Source organism: Osmerus eperlanus, unplaced genomic scaffold (assembly GCF_963692335.1).
Source record: "Osmerus eperlanus unplaced genomic scaffold, fOsmEpe2.1 SCAFFOLD_241, whole genome shotgun sequence".
NCBI lineage: Eukaryota > Metazoa > Chordata > Actinopteri > Osmeriformes > Osmeridae > Osmerus > Osmerus eperlanus.
In genome coordinates, this window is record NW_026911520.1 from 17,501 (window position 1) to 36,905 (window position 19,405).

Below are 19,405 nucleotides of genomic sequence, written 5' to 3' on the forward strand. Positions count from 1 at the left end.
GCCTCCCTGAAGTGTCTGAGAGGCGTGTGATGCTAGCTGGAGCAGACAGCTCTGAAGCACGGACTGGAGAGGATTTACAATATGAACACAGAGAAGCTGCTTTCCTGAGACTGTGTTCTCATTCAGCGGGCTCTGTTTGTGTGCGCGTGTGTGTGTGTGTCAGGGGTACACTTGTTCATATCAAAATGAGCTATTTATAAAATATTTTTGATCTATTTATAAGCTCAGTGAGATGGCCTTTGAGGAGATAGAACTCACTGTCTAGAATGTTCCCTTGTCATTCTATTACCTCACACAGATAGAACTCACTGTCTAGAATGTTCCTTTGTCATTCTATTCCTTTGTCATTCTATTACCTCACAATCAGAGTTAGTCAGTCAGTGTTCTTCCCCACCAGTCTGTGCTGGCTACCTGCAGCATATCGATCAGTTTACACCTTTAGATGAATGGTCCTGATGACTCAGACCTGTTCAATTTAACTCCACTTCCTCTTCGCCATCTTGCCCGGTATAATCCCCGCGCCCCGAGCCCGCCCTTCAGATACCCGCCCACACAACGTCTTGATTAAACGTATGGAAGGTCAGAGCTTTTTAACAGTTCCACCACGTACTGACGCCTCCACAAACCACTCTGCTACTCCCCCCTTTTAAATTAACCCTAATGGGCCCAGCTGGAATTGAACCTGGAACTCTGGCTGGTATTGACATTGAGTAGTGTACCATTAGACCAAAAGGATATCATGGGGGTCCAAGGGCAAAGTTATTTACACTGGCAAGTGGAATAGGGGGTTGGTGCACACATTCACTCACACATGGAGGAAGAGAGGAGAGGAGAGAGCACATAAACCCTGATTTATGTGTGTGTTTTATCTGGGTGTGTTTTTATCTTGTATGTGTGTGTGGCTTGTCTGTGTGTCGTCATCTGTGTGTGTGTGTGTGTGTGTGTGTGTGTGTGTGTGTGTGTGTGTGCGTGCGTGTGATATCCATGTGTGTGACAGAAGCACGATAGAATCATTGCCGTAGAATTGTGATGCCTGTTTACAGAGGGATTACGATTCCCCCCCTCACACACACACACACCTGTCACACACACCAAGCCCCCCCCCCCCCCCCCCCTGGGTCAGGTTCCCACACATAGTGACATGGTGCATCAGATCACTGTGTCAGGACAGAGTCTCTGAGTTTTACCCTGCAGCCCTCAGTGACAGACAGCACCACACACACACGCTAGCACAGCTTCTAACACACACACATGCTAGCACAGATTCTAACACACACGCTAGCACAGCTTCTAACACACACATGCTAGCACAGATTCTGACACACACACATGCTAGCACAGATTCTAACACACACGCTAGCACAGCTTCTAACACAAACATGCCAGCACAGATTCTGACAGACACACATGCTAGCACAGATTCGAACACACACGCTAGCACAGCTTCTAACACAAACATGCCAGCACATATTCTAACACACACACATGCTAGCACAGATTCGAACACACACGCTAGCACAGCTTCTAACACAAACATGCCAGCACAGATTCTGACACACACACATGCTAGCACAGATTCGAACACACACGCTAGCACAGATTCTAACACGGGTTAGAACGGGTGGGGCAGGTGGGGCGGGTGGAGCAGGTGGGGCGGGTGGAGCTGGAGGCGTGGGTTTGACCTGACAGGACAGAAGGCTGTTGGCTGCTGTGTGCTGGAAGGTGGAGGCCAACATGTCTTGGGTGGTGCTGGAGGCAGTGGTTGGGAGTTGTGGAAGAACACCTTGTCTGTGATTTGTTTAGCCCTGTGGCCATAGAAAGCTGAAAGATCAGTGCCAAGACATCACACCTCTGGAAGCAGAAAAGTTGTTTTAATAGCCGGTTTGTGACGAGCGAGGAGGAGGAGAGGAGAGATGAGGTGTTCTTCTGCATTTGATCATTTATTCAGTACCTGGAGATGAGGTAAAGATTTCATGATTTCAATGTAAAAGTAAGGTCATTAACAGGCTTCATGCGGTCGCATTTAGAAGATTGGCTTTTCCCTTCCCTCACTGATGTGACACAGCTGCTAATACTGTATGACTGCATTAGTTCTGTCCTGATTGGTTAATGTACTAGGTCGTCTGATTGGCTTATGTACAGTATTTAGTCTTCTGATCTCGGTTCACACATGGAGACCTGCATCAGATATGAAAATATTATAAAAGATTCACGGCCTGAAACTGTCAGCACTCAAATATCAGAACAAACCCATAGCTGTGTCCATCAGTAGTTTGCTTCCACAAAACGCATCGTGGAACCAAATCCTGGTGTTGTAGATTCAAATCCTGGTGTTGTAGGAGTGGGGGATGAGGAGACGAGTAAAATAAAATGAAACAAAGTGTCACAAGAGAGACCCTGTCCTCTCTATCTGTGGCATTAACCACAGCCGGGCCATCTGTTGTCCTGGGCTGCGTAGAGGAACAGCGGAGAGGGGGGGGGAGGCCACCTGCGCACTGCCGGGTAACACACACGGCACACTCTAAAAATACTCCCCTCGGCCGAGTCTGGGCATGGGCGGACAGAAGCTGGGGATGAGGCCGGGGCTGGAGGCTTTTGTTGAGGCTGGGGCTGGGGCCGGTGCTGAGGCCAGACCCAGAGACCTGGGGCTGCTGATTGATTTAGGACGGCAGTTTGTCGTCAAGGCCGAGGGTTGAGGCCGAGGATGAGAGCTTGGACCTCATCCGCCCACGCTTATTGGACTCGGCCTCACCACTGGCCTCTACAGGAGGCTGACGGGTTGTTAATCAAACTAAGCTCCTCGAAAACAAAAGTGTGTCTTTGTGGAGCCTGGCTAGCCTCTGGGATTACACAGCATTATCGCAACATTTCACAACATGACATAAAATGGTCAGCTATATCTAATAGCATGTCTGGTTCTCTCTCTGTCTCTCAACCTTTCTGTTTCTCTCTCACCCTAAATTCATCTATATCTTGCTGTCCATCTTAAACTCCCTCTTTCCCTTTCTCTCTCCAAACTCACAATTTCACTAGCTGTCTCGAACAGTCTTTTTTCCCTCTCGTTCTCTGCCTCTCAGTATCAAACTCAACTCAGTATCAAACTGAGTATCAAAGGAGAGAGACAAAACAGTCTCTCTCCAGTCTCTCTCCTGTCTCTCTCCAGTCTCTCTCCTGTCTCTCTCCAGTCTCTGACTGTCTCTCCACCTTCAAGAAAAGGCTCAAGACGCACTTGTTCCGGGAGTACAACGGTACTTAGGAATGGTTCGCTTGACCCGATGTTAGTTTCCTCAAGGATCACAATGACTCTTGCTTAGAGACTTGTTGCTCTTGTGGTTAGTGGTAACTGATTTTTTTTTTAATTACTCGCTGTGATATATTGTTTTTATTATTGTTGCTTGTTTTTTTTTTCCACAGGTACACTTGCACTTATAGCGGTTCATGTTGTTTAATTGTAACTTGTTTAACTACATGCTCTTATGGTTCTTCCCTTTGGCACTTACTTTGGTTGTTCACAATGTGTGCTTCATGTTTTGGCTACTCGCAATGTTTTTGTGGCTATCTTGTTGTTATGATCAGTGACCTATGCACTTTGTAAAGCTCTCTCTTGGAAGTCGCTTTGGATAAAAGCGTCTGCTAAATGAATAAATGTAAATGTCTCTCTCCAGTCCCTCTCCAGTCTCTCTCCAGTCTCTCTCCAGTCTCTCTCCAGTCTCTCTCCTTTCTCTCTCCAGTCTCTCTCCAGTCTCTCTCCTTTCTCTCTCCAGTCTCTCTCCAGTCTCTCTCCAGTCTCTCTCCTGTCTCTCTCCTGTCTCTCTCCAGTCTCTCTCCAGTCTCTCTCCAGTCTCTCTCCTTTCTCTCTCCTGTCTCTCTCCTGTCTCTATCCTGTGTCTCTCCAGTCTCTCTCCTGTCTCTCTCCTGTCTCTCTCCTGTCTCTCTCCAGTCTCTCTCCAGTCTCTCTCCTGTCTCTCTCTCTCTCCTGTCTATCTCTCTCCTGTCTCTGTCTCATGTCTCTCTCTCCAGTCTCTCTCCAGTCTCTCTCCAGTCTCTCTCCAGTCTCTCTCCTTTCTCTCTCCTGTCTCTCTCCAGTCTCTCTCCTGTCTCTCTCCAGTCTCTCTCCAGTCTCTCTCATGTCTCTCTCCAGTCTCTCTCCAGTCTCTATCCTGTCTCTCTCCAGTCTCTCTCCTTTCTCTCTCCAGTCTCTCTCCAGTCTCTCTCCTTTCTCTCTCCAGTCTCTCTCCAGTCTCTCTCCAGTCTCTCTCCTGTCTCTCTCCTGTCTCTCTCCAGTCTCTCTCCAGTCTCTCTCCAGTCTCTCTCCTTTCTCTCTCCTGTCTCTCTCCTGTCTCTATCCTGTGTCTCTCCAGTCTCTCTCCTGTCTCTCTCCTGTCTCTCTCCTGTCTCTCTCCAGTCTCTCTCCAGTCTCTCTCCAGTCTCTCTCTCTCTCCTGTCTATCTCTCTCCTGTCTCTGTCTCATGTCTCTCTCTCCAGTCTCTCTCCAGTCTCTCTCCAGTCTCTCTCCAGTCTCTCTCCAGTCTCTCTCCTGTCTCTATCCTGTGTCTCTCCTGTCTCTCTCCAGTCTCTTTCCTGTCTCTCTCCTGTCTCTCTCCAGTCTCTCTCCAGTCTCTCTCATGTCTCTCTCCAGTCTCTCTCCAGTCTCTATCCTGTCTCTCTCCTGTCTCTCTCCAGTCTCTCTTCTGTGTCTCTCCAGTCTCTCTCCAGTCTCTCTCCAGTCTCTCTCCTGTCTCTCTCCAGTCTCTCTCCAGTCTCTCTCATGTCTCTCTCCAGTCTCTCTCCAGTCTCTCTCCAGTCTCTCTCATGTCTCTCTCCAGTCTCTCTCCAGTCTCTATCCTGTCTCTCTCCTGTCTCTCTCCAGTCTCTATCCTGTCTCTCTCCAGTCTCTCTCCAGTCTCTCCAGTCTCTCTCCAGTCTCTCCAGTCTCTCTCCAGTCTCTCTCCAGTCTCTCTCATGTCTCTCTCCAGTCTCTCTCCAGTCTCTCTCCTGTCTCTCTCCAGTCTCTCTCCTGTGTCTCTCCAGTCTCTCTCCTGTCTCTCTCCAGTCTCTCTCCCCCTTTACTTACTGTATCACTCTCTTTCTTCTGCCTCTCTTAATAATAATAATAATAATAAGCATCATTTAGCTGCCGCCTCTGTCCATAGAGAGCCACACAGAGGGGGGATTTGAACCTGACGACTTCTTGACCTGCTTCTCTCTGATTTTTTTTTTAATTACTCGCTGTGATATATTGTTTTTATTATTGTTGCTTGTTTTTTTTTTCCACAGGTACACTTGCACTTATAGCGGTTCATGTTGTTTAATTGTAACTTGTTTAACTACATGCTCTTATGGTTCTTCCCTTTGGCACTTACTTTGGTTGTTCACAATGTGTGCTTCATGTTTTGGCTACTCGCAATGTTTTTGTGGCTATCTTGTTGTTATGATCAGTGACCTATGCACTTTGTAAAGCTCTCTCTTGGAAGTCGCTTTGGATAAAAGCGTCTGCTAAATGAATAAATGTAAATGTCTCTCTCCAGTCCCTCTCCAGTCTCTCTCCAGTCTCTCTCCAGTCTCTCTCCAGTCTCTCTCCTTTCTCTCTCCAGTCTCTCTCCAGTCTCTCTCCTTTCTCTCTCCAGTCTCTCTCCAGTCTCTCTCCAGTCTCTCTCCTGTCTCTCTCCTGTCTCTCTCCAGTCTCTCTCCAGTCTCTCTCCAGTCTCTCTCCTTTCTCTCTCCTGTCTCTCTCCTGTCTCTATCCTGTGTCTCTCCAGTCTCTCTCCTGTCTCTCTCCTGTCTCTCTCCTGTCTCTCTCCAGTCTCTCTCCAGTCTCTCTCCTGTCTCTCTCTCTCTCCTGTCTATCTCTCTCCTGTCTCTGTCTCATGTCTCTCTCTCCAGTCTCTCTCCAGTCTCTCTCCAGTCTCTCTCCAGTCTCTCTCCTTTCTCTCTCCTGTCTCTCTCCAGTCTCTCTCCTGTCTCTCTCCAGTCTCTCTCCAGTCTCTCTCATGTCTCTCTCCAGTCTCTCTCCAGTCTCTATCCTGTCTCTCTCCAGTCTCTCTCCTTTCTCTCTCCAGTCTCTCTCCAGTCTCTCTCCTTTCTCTCTCCAGTCTCTCTCCAGTCTCTCTCCAGTCTCTCTCCTGTCTCTCTCCTGTCTCTCTCCAGTCTCTCTCCAGTCTCTCTCCAGTCTCTCTCCTTTCTCTCTCCTGTCTCTCTCCTGTCTCTATCCTGTGTCTCTCCAGTCTCTCTCCTGTCTCTCTCCTGTCTCTCTCCTGTCTCTCTCCAGTCTCTCTCCAGTCTCTCTCCAGTCTCTCTCTCTCTCCTGTCTATCTCTCTCCTGTCTCTGTCTCATGTCTCTCTCTCCAGTCTCTCTCCAGTCTCTCTCCAGTCTCTCTCCAGTCTCTCTCCAGTCTCTCTCCTGTCTCTATCCTGTGTCTCTCCTGTCTCTCTCCAGTCTCTTTCCTGTCTCTCTCCTGTCTCTCTCCAGTCTCTCTCCAGTCTCTCTCATGTCTCTCTCCAGTCTCTCTCCAGTCTCTATCCCGTCTCTCTCCTGTCTCTCTCCAGTCTCTCTTCTGTGTCTCTCCAGTCTCTCTCCAGTCTCTCTCCAGTCTCTCTCCTGTCTCTCTCCAGTCTCTCTCCAGTCTCTCTCATGTCTCTCTCCAGTCTCTCTCCAGTCTCTCTCCAGTCTCTCTCATGTCTCTCTCCAGTCTCTCTCCAGTCTCTATCCTGTCTCTCTCCTGTCTCTCTCCAGTCTCTATCCTGTCTCTCTCCAGTCTCTCTCCAGTCTCTCCAGTCTCTCTCCAGTCTCTCCAGTCTCTCTCCAGTCTCTCTCCAGTCTCTCTCATGTCTCTCTCCAGTCTCTCTCCAGTCTCTCTCCTGTCTCTCTCCAGTCTCTCTCCTGTGTCTCTCCAGTCTCTCTCCTGTCTCTCTCCAGTCTCTCTCCCCCTTTACTTACTGTATCACTCTCTTTCTTCTGCCTCTCTTAATAATAATAATAATAATAAGCATCATTTAGCTGCCGCCTCTGTCCATAGAGAGCCACACAGAGGGGGGATTTGAACCTGACGACTTCTTGACCTGCTTCTCTCTCCTCCCCCCCCTTCTCTCCATGGTAACTGCCCCCCCCCCCCACCACCACCACCACCCCCCACCCCCCCCACCAGGCAGTAGGAGACTGAGATGGCCGTTCGTCAAGGCCACTGGAACGCTTCCCCGTGGTGGTGGCCACGCCTCCTTCCGATCTTCCTCCTCCTAGGCTCCGCCCCCCTGGGGGGGGCGCGGCCCTTCAACACGCCCACGCAGGCGGTCAACGTGGCGGTGGTCTTCAGTGGCTCCGCCTACCAGTCGGAGATCAAAGGACGACTGAGCCGGGAGAACTTCCTGGATCTCCCCTTGGAGGTAGCTGATTGGTTGATCAATTTTGACTTCTTGTTCCTGGTTGACTTCTCTTTACTGTTAAAGTTAGTTCTTTACTGTTAGTAAAACACATTGAATTCTGATTGGACATTGTCAAACCACCTCTAAACATGCCTTAAATATCGCAACAAAATAAAACAATCTTCCATTCTGATTGAATTTTTTTTTCAAAACACCTCGGATTCGGATTGGATGTCAAAACACAATCTCTGCTTCTGATTGGAGGTGAACCCCATCACGGTGCTGGTGAACAACACCAACCCTCGCGCCCTGCTGACCAGGATCTGCGACACGCTGGCGGCCAACCGCGTGCACGGCGTGGTGTTCGAGGACAACATCGGCTCCGAGGCCGTGGCCCAGATGCTGGACTTCATCTCCACCCAAACAGCCGTGCCCCTGGTCGGGGTCAGCGGGGGCTCCGCCGTGGTGCTGCCCTACAAGGTAGAGGGGAGGGCTGTGTGTGTGTGTGTGTGAGGAGGGAGTGTCTGTGTGTCGGTACGTGGAGTAACTGTTCGGAGTTTGTTTGTGTGTGAGTGTATGTGTGTGTGAGTGTTTGTGTGTGTGTGGTCGGGTGGGCAGGCGGGTAGTACTTGGGAGTGTTTGCGAAAAACAAAAACGACCGACCGTATTTAATAATGCTGCTGGTTTTCCCGTGTGTTTAGAGTCAGGAGTATTGATGCTAAGTGGAGTCTGTCTAGACAGGCTGTGACTGGGGTTGAAAGCTAAGCCCAGAGAGTATTCAGAGAGCTCTGGCACTATCAAAGCCTCAGATGCACATGTGCTCAGAGAGCTAGCCCCAGGACACATCAGCTGGTGTTCAAGGGGAGTTTTGGTGAACGCAGCTTGGTGGGAATACTGATTAAGGGTTGAGTGTTTACTGGTAACAAAGCAGAGCTAACGTGGACATGAGTAGAGGGTGGCTCTCCTCCCACACACACACACACACACATCCTCCCAGCACACACACACACACACACATCCTCCCAGCACACACACACACATCCTCCCACACACACACACACACACACACACACATACACACACACACACACACACACATCCTCCCAGCACACACACACACACACACACACAACAGTAAACAGCCGTTGACTTCCATTAAATATGAGATCTACTTCCTGTTTCCTCCATTAAATTTCAGACCTACTTCCTGTTTCCTCCATTAAATATTAGATCTACTTCCTGAAACCATTGTTTTCAGCTCAGTCTGGAGCATGATTCAGTTGGATGCTGTATTAAAGCACAAAGTAAATATTTTTAGCAGAAAGCCAGACAAAGATATCTCCAGTGTGCAGTAAAGTCTAGCTTTTAACTTACATCCAAGATCTGAATGAATCCTCAGGCTGTGTGTGTGTGTGCCTTTGTCTCTGTGTGTGTGAGCGTGTGTGTGTGTGTGTGTCAGTGTGCGTGTGTGTCAGGGTGCGTGTTTGTGTGTGTGTGTGTCTCTGTCTCTGCGTGTGTGAGCGTGTGTGTGGATTAGGAGGGAAGGTGAATGATTGGAGGGTGTTTGTGATATTTGGAGCCACTGTTAAATTGCTTTTAGAGTTCAGCCTGGGTTATCCTCCAGCCAGTAAATACATGTGGTGCTTAGACACACATAGAAACTTTAATTACCCTGGAATAGCTCTTCCATTTCTCTTTCCCTCTCTCTCTGCCCTCTCTCCCTCTCTCTCTGCCCTCTCTCTCTCTGCCCTCTCTCCCTCTCTCTCTGCCCTCTCTCTCTCTGCCCTCTCTCCCTCTCTCTCTGCCCTCTCTCTCTCTGCCCTCTCTCCCTCTCTCTCTGCCCTCTCTCTCTCTGCCCTCTCTCCCTCTCTCTCTGCCCTCTCTTTCTCTGCCCTCTCTCTCTGCCCTCTCTCTCTCTATTTCACTTTTACTCCTTGACTTTTTCCTCAGATTCTCCTCTCTGCCTTCCTCTCTCCTTCCTCTTCCCTCTCCCTCATTTTTTTTCTTTTTCAATCGTCCTTTCCCACTATCTCTCTCTCTCTCTCTCTCATTACGATCCTTTACAGCCCCCCCAGTCTGCTCCTGTAAACAGTTGTGGATATGCTGCGTTCTGCTGCTACTCTGCGGCAGGTAGACAGGCTAGGAACATTATCCTCTACCAAGGGAGTCAGATGGCTGAGCGGTTATGGAATCGGTCTATTAATCAGAAGGTTGCTGGGTCGATTCCTGGCTAGGCACTTCACCCTACTTGCCTCGGGGGAAGGGCCCAGTACTTACTGTAAGTACGTCTGCTAAATGACTAAATGTACATGTAAATGTACCCAGCCTGGGAGATAGAGGGCACTGACACCGTGAGCTCTGACAGGAACGAGAAGAAGAATAGCAGTGTGTGTGTGTGTGTGTTGCAGTGTCAAGTAGGGTCTGTGTGGGTGGGTGTTTGTATGTGTTTATGTTGTAGTGTCTAGTAAGGTGTGTGTTTGTACTGTTTGGGTGTGTGTGTGTGTAGTGGCAGGCTCTTTGAGTATGCAGCGCAGAGGATTGAAGTGTGGAAAATCCGAGTTGCTCTCTCAACCTGAGATTTTCATCAGTTAATGTAGCACTCTGTCCTTCACCTAGCCCTACTCCACACACGTCTATGGTGAGGACCAGGGTTACAAACACAGTAGGTCAAGAAACAATTAACAAAGCTTTCACAGTTCTCTCAATAACACAACTTGCTCAAACAAAGCTTTTCCCTCTCTAACCTCCCTCCGCCCAAAACATACACAAACTGACACTCTTATAGAGTGTGGAGCTCTCATGATTGGCCAACGAGGAGCCTTGACGGACACGCCCACGTCATCAGCCGGAAACGCACCACACCTGAGAGGTACCAGATAGGAGGAGAGAGAGAGACCGTAACACTGGGACAGAGGCAAATACTCCTAAACATGCGTTTACACACTCACAACACACACACACACACGCGCACGCTTAACACACTCTCCCACAGATATTTTAATTCAAATTAAGGGAGTCAGTTGGCTGAGCGGTGAGGGAGTTGGGCTAGTAATCCGAAGGTTGCCAGTTCGTTTCCCGGTCATTCCAACTGACATTGTGTCCTTGGGCAAGGCACTTCACCCTACTTGCCTCGGGGGAATGTCCCAGTACTTACTGTAAGTCGCTCTGGATAAGAGCGTCTGCTAAATGTAAATTAAAGTCTTACGTGCGAGCTCAATATGAAACTGCTTAAAATGTATCTACTGAATCACATTGAAATGGAATTGATTTTTTCTTCTGAAAGCTACATGAATGGACTTCAATCTATCACCTTTACTCTCTCTCTCCCTCTGTCTCCCACTGTCTCTCTCTCGTTCTATCTCTCTGTGCATCGGTGATTGATAAAGTGGTTGAACAACTAGGCGATAAACACAGACACACACACACACACACATTCCGCTAACAGCTGCAGTACTAATTGGACTTTCCTTCCAGTCTCTCGTTCAGAGACTGTTCAGCTTTACGTCCACAGTCATCCCAGGCAACATGACTGCCATGTGCACAGCCTCTCTGGGGGCAATCAAAGATTCACCTGCTGTCTAATGCCCCTGAGAGGTTGCTCAATCAGCAATTACCCAAGATGGGGGCAACAGAAGCTAATTATTCATATAAAATTATTGCATTAAAAAATGTAATGCTATTACCAAAGCACTGGCAGCTATTAAATATAAGAGTGCATGTTGGAAAGATTTGTATTTAATATGAAGGAATATTAATCGTTTGCTCATCTGTTGAAGGTACATTTTCAGAAGCTGTCAAACTTGATAACTGCACAACTTTTAATGATCTGAAGAAATGAATATTAATGACTTCGTTTGAGAGTGATGGTGTGTATACAGTATGCCATCCTCGATATCTGATAGAGCCTCAGATGGATGGAAGGAGGAGAGAGGACAGGGGGAGGCAGGGCAGGGGAAGGGAGGGGGAGGAGAGGAAAGGAGAGGAAGAGAAGAGAGGTAGCTCTCTAAGAGATTGATTGGTGGGATACTATCCAAGGTGGTCAACAAGCCAACAGCCAAAACTGTAAACTCATTCATTTTTCCTCCGAGGCGACAGAATGAGTCTGATGTCACTGAAAGAAGCAGAAAAGGAGAGAGGGAGAGAAGGAGAGAAGAAGAGAGGGAGAGAAGGAGAGAGGGAGAGAAGGAGAGAGGGAGAGAGGGAGAGAGGGAGAGAAGGAGAGAGGGAGAAAAGGAGAGAGGGAGAAAAGGAGAAAGCCTTCAGAGAACACAATCAAAGAAGGAGAGAAGCGGAATGGGAAAAGAGGCATGAATAGTTTCTTTTCTGTGAGAGAGATGGAGAAGGAGTTTAAGAGACTGGGAGAAAGATAGAGAGAGTCGTACAGAAAGCAGGGAGAGAGAAAGAAAGAAAGGAGAAAGAGAGAGACAGGGGAGAGAAAGAGATAAACACATAGAGAGAGAAGATTCTAATCTGGCCTGTGAAGCGTGTTACTATACATCAGGCGCTGATGGAAATCCAAATCAAAGCTGGTCCTCTATTGGTGATTTATCACTGATCAATCATTACTCACGGCCCTGTTCACATAACAGACCGTGGATGAATCAATATCGGTAATCATGTTTAGCACGCGCGCCCTGAATGTTAAGAAGCCAGACAGGGGAGGGATGAGGGAGAATTTTAGCAGTAGAGAGGAAGGAGGAGGAAACTAAGGAGGAGAGAGGGAGGGAGGAGAAGAGAGGGAGGGAGGAAGGAAGGAAAAGAGAGGAAGGGGGAAGAGAAACAAGGGGGAGGGTGGAGAAGCAGGTTTGGTACCCTGAATACCCCTCCTTTGTTTGCGGTACAGATGAGTAATATTCAACAGTTAGGTACTGACTCTGCCACACATACACCAGTCATTCTACAGAGCCTTTACCTCTCTCTGTCTCTCACAACTTCTCTTCCTCCCTCCCTCCCTCCCTCCCTCCCTCTTTCTCTTCATTTCAGTTTCTCTCTTTCTCAGCCCCACATTATCTACCTGTGTATCTCTCTTTCTCTCTTTGATCTTTGTCTTTCTGTGCTATCTAACAGCACCGCTCGTTCTCTCTTTCTCTCTCCTTCCTCCCTCTCTCCCCTCTACCGTCTCAGCAAAGGACAAAGTGTGTGTGTGTGTGCCGCGTGGGTGCCAGGGAGTGTGTGACGTCAGCTCGTCCAGAGCCCAGGGTAAAGCTGCCAGGGCCTCATCACACTGGGAGGTGTGAGCACACATATGCCACAGCTAACAGCCACCACTCATCCCTACGTATGGAGAGAGACTCGAGGAGGGAGAGAGAGAGAGAGAGAGAGGGTGGGAGAGAGAGAGAGAGAGAGAGAGAGAGAGAGAGAGAGAGGGTGGGAGAGAGAGAGAGAGAGAGAGAGAGAGAGAGAGAGAGAGAGAGAGAGAGAGAGAGAGAGAGAGAGAGAGAGAGAGAGGGGGGGGGGGGGGAGGGAGGGAGGGAGGGAGGGAGGGAGGGAGGGAGGGAGGGAGGGAGGGAGGGAGGGAGGGAGGGAGGGAGGGAGGGACATATGCCACAGCTATCAGCCACGACTCACTCCTACTGTTTACTGTTGTGTTCCTCATCTTCTCCCTCTACTCTCTTTCCCCCTTTTCTTTTCCTCAGTCTCCATGTTTCTCTCTGCCCATCCTGGGAAACCTTTCCACATCAATAACAGCTGCCACAACTATATGCTTTGAGCAACATTCTTCAAATAAACTTTATCGACCCGTATAATATTGTTTGATTCCAGGAAGTGTGGCGTGTTTTGTGTGTTTGTCAGCAGTTTCAGGTAGGAAAGGTTTAACGATTGATGTTTTCAAACAGTCCCAGGTCTAGATAAAACGCATTTTATTGTCTTTTAATTTATATAAAACAAAATTCAGCATTCCTTAAAGTCGTTCTATTTTTCTTTTTTCTTCTTCTTTATCACGTCGTTTTTTCAAATGGCCGATTCAAAACCAAGTTATATTGCAATGGCTGGAGAATAAAACACTGCAAAACCGTAATTTACAATTAAATAAATAAATATTCCGTATATGCAATGTATAATAAACTTATATATGTTTTATTCATTATTTGAACTGCGTTGCATCAATATTTTAATCAATAGCAATCCTTTTCACGGCCTTTGCTCTCAAGTGAGTTCAGAGGAGGAACACACTTTCCATTCCTAAAAGTCCTTACGACCGTTTAACCTTTTCATTTCTGTCACTAAAACAATACAGAAAGTAATTTGTTTAAACCACCAATACTAGCCATCCCGTCTGTGTTTGCTAACATATTACAAGTCAATGTTACAACCTAAGATGAGAAAGTGATGGCATTAATCTCCTTCACCACAGAAACCCTGGCATATTGTGTTACTTTTTTGTGATGAAGCTATATATATGTTATTTTTGTTTTGTTTTTGACAGCGAAAAACTCAACTGAGAAGAATAGTAAAAAAAAAAAAAATTGCATTTAATTCCTGCAGTGGAGGTAGATAAATGACACAATTTTGAGTGAAATCACATCGAATAATCTGGATCTAGTGAAGTTTCCTATGTCCTTAACACACAATTAACTTCTTAATTTATGTTCGATGAAAATAATGAAGACAGTCATTGGTTAAAGCACCAAGACTACCTCCACCCTCCGTTTCTGCCAACAGATTAGTGAATTTTAAAATGCTTTCCCATCCGTACCCTTATTAAAGTGCTTTCAGGTCTAATGACGCTCTGGATAAGAGCGTCTGCTAAGTGACTAAATGTAATGAGTTCTGACCCAGAGTTTTGGAGAAGTGAGGTGTTGTCCCGATTGATCTTGAGGCCGGTAGGAAAATGGATCTAGAAACCTACACTCATCATTCTACTAACGTGGCTTACTGCTAGCTTCACTATGCTAGCCCTTGTGCTGCCTTCGGGTCATTGTGACCCACCTTTTGCACCACGAGTGTGTGGCCTATACAGGCCAGAGTCAGGTGGCTGAGCGGTGAGGGAGTCGGGCTAGTAACCTGAAGGTTGCCAGTTAGATTCCCGGCTGTGCCAAATGACGTTGTGTCCCTGGGCAAGGCACTTCACCCTACTTGCTTCGGGGGGAATGTCCCTGTACTTACTGTAAGTCGCTCTGGATAAGAGCGTCTGCTAAATGACTAAATGTAAATGTACAGGCCACCCGCGCCAGCGAATCGCTAGATTTTCGTTGCCGTTGTCTGTAGTGGAACAAGTTACTTTACAGCTCGGCCTTCAACAAAACATTCAACATTTTCTCCTAAAATTGGAAAATAAAATCTGCTACAAAAAGGTTCCCTTGCTGGAGTAATTATGTTTTCATAATCGCCCAGCCAAAATAAATAAACATCGGGCATTTTGCTCAAAAGTACATCCCTCAGAGACTTGACAGTATGATATTGTTCTAGTTGGATTGAGTAGCATAGCTTAGCTAGCACCACAGGCTCATTTGTAGCGCAGTAACTGTGTGTGCTAGGCTAATTGAGCATTTGAGATCACACTTAGCAGGGGGCTTTTCTCTAATATACCCTCAGGGTGGTGTTTGGCAGCAAGGCACAGTGTGATAATAGACACACACGTGCGCGCACACTCACAAGACAAACACGGACATCAAGCACATCGACGGGGAAAAGAAAACACAGTTCCACACATGCACGCTTGGACGCACTTGCACGCAGACCCAGACACAACACAAGGACATACCATCCGACACGCACACAATCTCACAGGCATACCCAGAGGCAAATAGATGTTGCACTATGTCAGATGAATGCTGGGGCCAGTCGAGTGGACGTGCACACGCAGGAATAAGGCAATAACTTTGACAGATTTGCTGCAGGACAGTGAGAGGAAGGAGAAAATGAGTAGATTTATACCTTCTTCTCCCAGGCTCCGTGACCAACCTACATAAGATACCCAGCTCTCTTCACTGTGTGTGTGTGTGTGTGTGTGTGTGTGTAGGTGTGTGTGTGTGTGAGAAAGAAGTTAAGTGTGTGTGTGCTACAAAGAGCGTGTGTTTGTGTGTTTGAGAAAGACTGTTCTAGAATGAGAGTGTGAGTGCGTACCGGTGCTGCAGGCCCGTCTACAATGCTACCTATTCATCTCTGTCCAGGGCCAGAGCTAAATCATTTACACATGGACATTTACATAACACACACGGAGTATCTGCTCAAGTAAGGATCAACACAGTTTCATTAGTGAAACAGATGGCTGTTTCCATGCAGTGGTCAAATGGAACGTGTTACAGGTGATCATTTTACACGTGCAATGCGATGTTTTAGACGATTCTGAACATAAAAGCACTAATGTCATGTAGTTAGGGCGCGCGGCTCTGTGTGGGAGGTTAGCTGGTGGCGTGAGGTATTGGAGGAGAGGGGGGGGATGGGACAGAGGCTGATGGCGTGAGGTATTGGAGGAGAGGGGGGGGGATGGGACAGAGGCTGATGGCGTGAGGTATTGGAGGAGAGGGGGGGGATGGGACAGAGGCTGATGGCAGTGTACAGGAGAGAGAGAGGAGACTATGTGAGTTTCCAGTCAGAACAGACTGACTCAGAGGAATACGACTGGGAGTAGCAGCCTGAACAGTAGCAGACACAAACACACACAACACAAACACACACAACACAGACACACACAACACAGACACACACAACACAGACACACACACACCACACACACACACACACGCACCATTGTTTCTTCTCTGTGTGGACAGAACAAGGACAAACACTGAAGGCCCCAGACCACTAGACCGGCTTGGCTCACCCCATCCTCCCTAGGAGGGGTTCTGGGGCAGGTGAGGGCTCGCTACCCCTTACACACACACACACACACACACACCTCCAGGGATCCCTCCCTCTTCCTGCCTCCTAACACAAGGCTGGTCATTGTTTTTGTGCTTTGCTGCACTGCAGACAGTACAATATCGCTGCCTAACTCCAAACACCGTCTTTAGGATTTAATTTGGGGATAAAAAGAGAGATGAAACTCTGATGGGCTGTAAATCCGTAGTTTATTCACACTCATTAAAGAATGGAGTATCTGATCTGACACTAGTCTGAAATATGTAAAATCCGAAACAAACTTTTATCACACTTTCTTAGTGAGGTCTGAGGATGGATGCGGGTGATTTACGACCCTTTTTTTGTTTCACTGAGCAATTATCCTGCAATGAATCCCCAGAGCAGACGGTCTAATTCCAATCCAATAAACATTCATTAATTTCTCTTAAAGTTTAAGACAGGTCAATGGGATCCAAGGGGATGATAGATGTAAACAAGGTGCGATTCTCTGACGTGGTATTGAACGTAGTGGAGGTGGTTTGACGTAGTGGAGGTGGTTTGGATCTCGCGACTCGCGACAGTTATGCTTCCCCCTGTATCATTACCGGATCTCAAGGATGTCCCTTTTGGTCTAATGGCACATAAGCTTAGGTGAACAGGGTTCGACCCTTCATTCTTATTTTATTGCTTCACCTTTCAGCTATGTATCTTTGGATGTAAAAAAAATAATAATAATTAAACTGACAGTACCACCCCTGGTGTATTAATCTTCCCCACGGAAGCTCAACCATTTACTAGATCATAACTGTAATATCCTCTCATCTCAAGGTCAAGGAGAAGCAGTGAGAGAAAAGAGATATATTAAAAAGAGATGGGTGAGAGAAAGAGAGAGAGAGAGAGAGAGAGAGGGGGGAGAGAGAGAGAGAGAGGGGAGAGAGAGAGAGGGGAGAGAGAGAGAGAGAGAGAGAGAGAGAGAGAGAGAGAGGAGAGAGAGAGGGGAGAGAGAGAGAGAGGGGGGGAGAGTGAGAGAGATGAGAGAGAGAGAGAGAGAGAGAGAGAGAGGAGAGAGAGAGAGAGAGAGAGAGAGATGAGAGAGAGAGAGAGAGAGAGAGAGAGGGGGATGAGGAGGAGAACAGGGGGGCTGGGTGCTGTGCTGGTGCCATCTCTCTGCAAGACAAACGTATGAATGAGGGTGAGCGTTGCCGCAGCAATAGGTGGTAGACACATGGTTTAGGCTGATGAATGATGCTGGAGACTAAATACAGATGGAGCTACAGTACACACACACCAGAATCATGCACACACACACACCCACACATACACATTCAAATGCGGGGTTCAGATGGCTGAGCGGTTAGGGAGTCGGGCTATTAATCAGATGGTTGTTGGTTCGATTCTGGCCGGCAAAAATGACGTTGTGTCCTTGGGCAAGGCACTTCCACCTACTTGCTTCGGGGGAATGTCCCTGTACTTACTGTAAGTCGCTCTGGATAAGAGCGTCTGCTAAATGACAAAATGTAAAATGTAAATGCTAACATACACACACACACACATGTAAGCACAGACACACTTACAGTACATAACATATAGTACACACAGAAACATATATTGTCCAGAAACTGACCACTAGCCCTCTGAGTACAGAAAATAGTCATAGAGTAAATCATAGTGATGTGTGTGTGTCTACATGTCTGTGCGAGGGTCCAGATATCTGCGTCAGTCGGCTGGATAATGTTCTTCTCCTCTCCAGGTGGCCAATCTAGAAAGCTCATCTCCCATTAGCTAAAGTGAATTATCTTACTTTAATCTCACTTGTTAGATAAATTAACTTTAAGTAATGAGCCTAACTAACCTTAAAGGTCTTCTCTTCCCTTCTGTTTCTTTTTCTCTCCGTACCTTCTGCCATCCTCCCCCTCTCTCCCTCCCCCTCTCTCTCGCTCTCTCTCTCTCTCTCTCTCTCTCTCTCTCTCCCCCTTCCTCGCCCTCGTTCTCCTCCTACCCCCTCTCCTCCTCCCTCCTCCCCCCCTCTCCTCTTCCTCCCCCCCCTCCCTCCCTGCTCCCTCCCCCCTCTCCCCTCCCTCCTCCCCCGTCTCCTCTTCCCCCTCCTCCATGCTTCCTCGCCCCTCTCTCCTCCCCCTCCCCCCTCTCTCTTCTCCTCCTCCCCCTCTCCTCCCTCCCCCCTCTCTCTCTCTTCTCTGTGCAGGGAGAGGCTCCACCTTCCTCCAGCTAGGTTCCTCTGTTGCGCAGCAGATCAACGGCATGTTCAAGGTGCGTCTCCTCCATCTCATCTGCTCATTCTGCCCTTAATCCACCTCATCCGCCACCGCTTCTCCTGTCACATGTGCTCTATATAGATGCATATGATTGTGTTAGGTTGATTGATTAATTGGGAATTAATTATTTGATTGCTTAGTTTGAGTGAATGGTTATTCTGTTAGTTATTTGGTTGTTAGATTGAAGGCTTGTTCTGATTGGCCTCATTGGTTGTTTGTTTGATTGAGTGGCTGTTCTGATTGGCTTGTTGCAGGTGATGGAGGAGTATAACTGGGACAGCTTCGTGGTGGTCACCAGCCTGTACCCCGGGTACGAGACCTACATAGACTACGTCAAGGCCTTCATCGACACTTCCTACTTCCTGTGGGAACTGCAGGACGTCCTGACCTTGACATGTCAGCCGACGGGCTCAATGACCTCCGAGCCAAGAGACTGCTCCAGCAGATAGACGCCCAGGTCAGCTGCTCTCCTTCAGACACACCTGACCTCCCCTGACCTCCCCTGACCTCCCCTGACCTCCCCTGACCTCACCTGACCTCCCCTGACCTCCCCTGACCTCACCTGACCTCCCCTGACCTCCCCTGACCTCCCCTGACCTCACCTGACCTCCCCTGACCTCCCCTGACCTCACCTGACCTCTCCTGACCTCCCTGACCTCACCTGACCTCCCCTGACCTCACCTGACCTCAGGCTAACCTGTAGGAACACTGTGTAATGTAATAGTATATACCAAAAAAAAAAATTATTGTATAGTCATAGTATAATCATATTATATATCAATCATAGTATCAACAATTAGGTTTGCCAGGACTACAACATAGTTATAAACTATGCTAGATGTTATGATATTATAGTAACATCATATTATAATAACTTGTTATAAAATTCAATAATCTAATAACCATTGTCAATTATCATCATTACATATGATACAACTATGGAATTATTTCATAATAATAGCATGACGAGGTAACTAGGTAATCCTAGT

The 19,405-nt window shown here is 47.7% G+C and overlaps 1 protein-coding gene across 1 annotated transcript in view; it reads left to right on the forward strand.

The window, feature by feature from the left end:
• The window catches only part of LOC134016174 (glutamate receptor ionotropic, NMDA 2C-like), a 19,853-nt gene extending 11,778 nt beyond the window's left edge, over window positions 1–8,075 (forward strand). The window contains exons 2-4 of the mRNA XM_062455566.1: window positions 7,146–7,380; window positions 7,624–7,854; window positions 8,061–8,075. Coding sequence (XP_062311550.1) covers window positions 7,162–7,380; window positions 7,624–7,854; window positions 8,061–8,075 — 465 coding nt within the window. The 5' untranslated portion in view covers window positions 7,146–7,161. The remainder of the gene's footprint in view (window positions 1–7,145; window positions 7,381–7,623; window positions 7,855–8,060) is intronic.
• The last annotated feature ends 11,330 nt before the right edge of the window (window positions 8,076–19,405 follow it).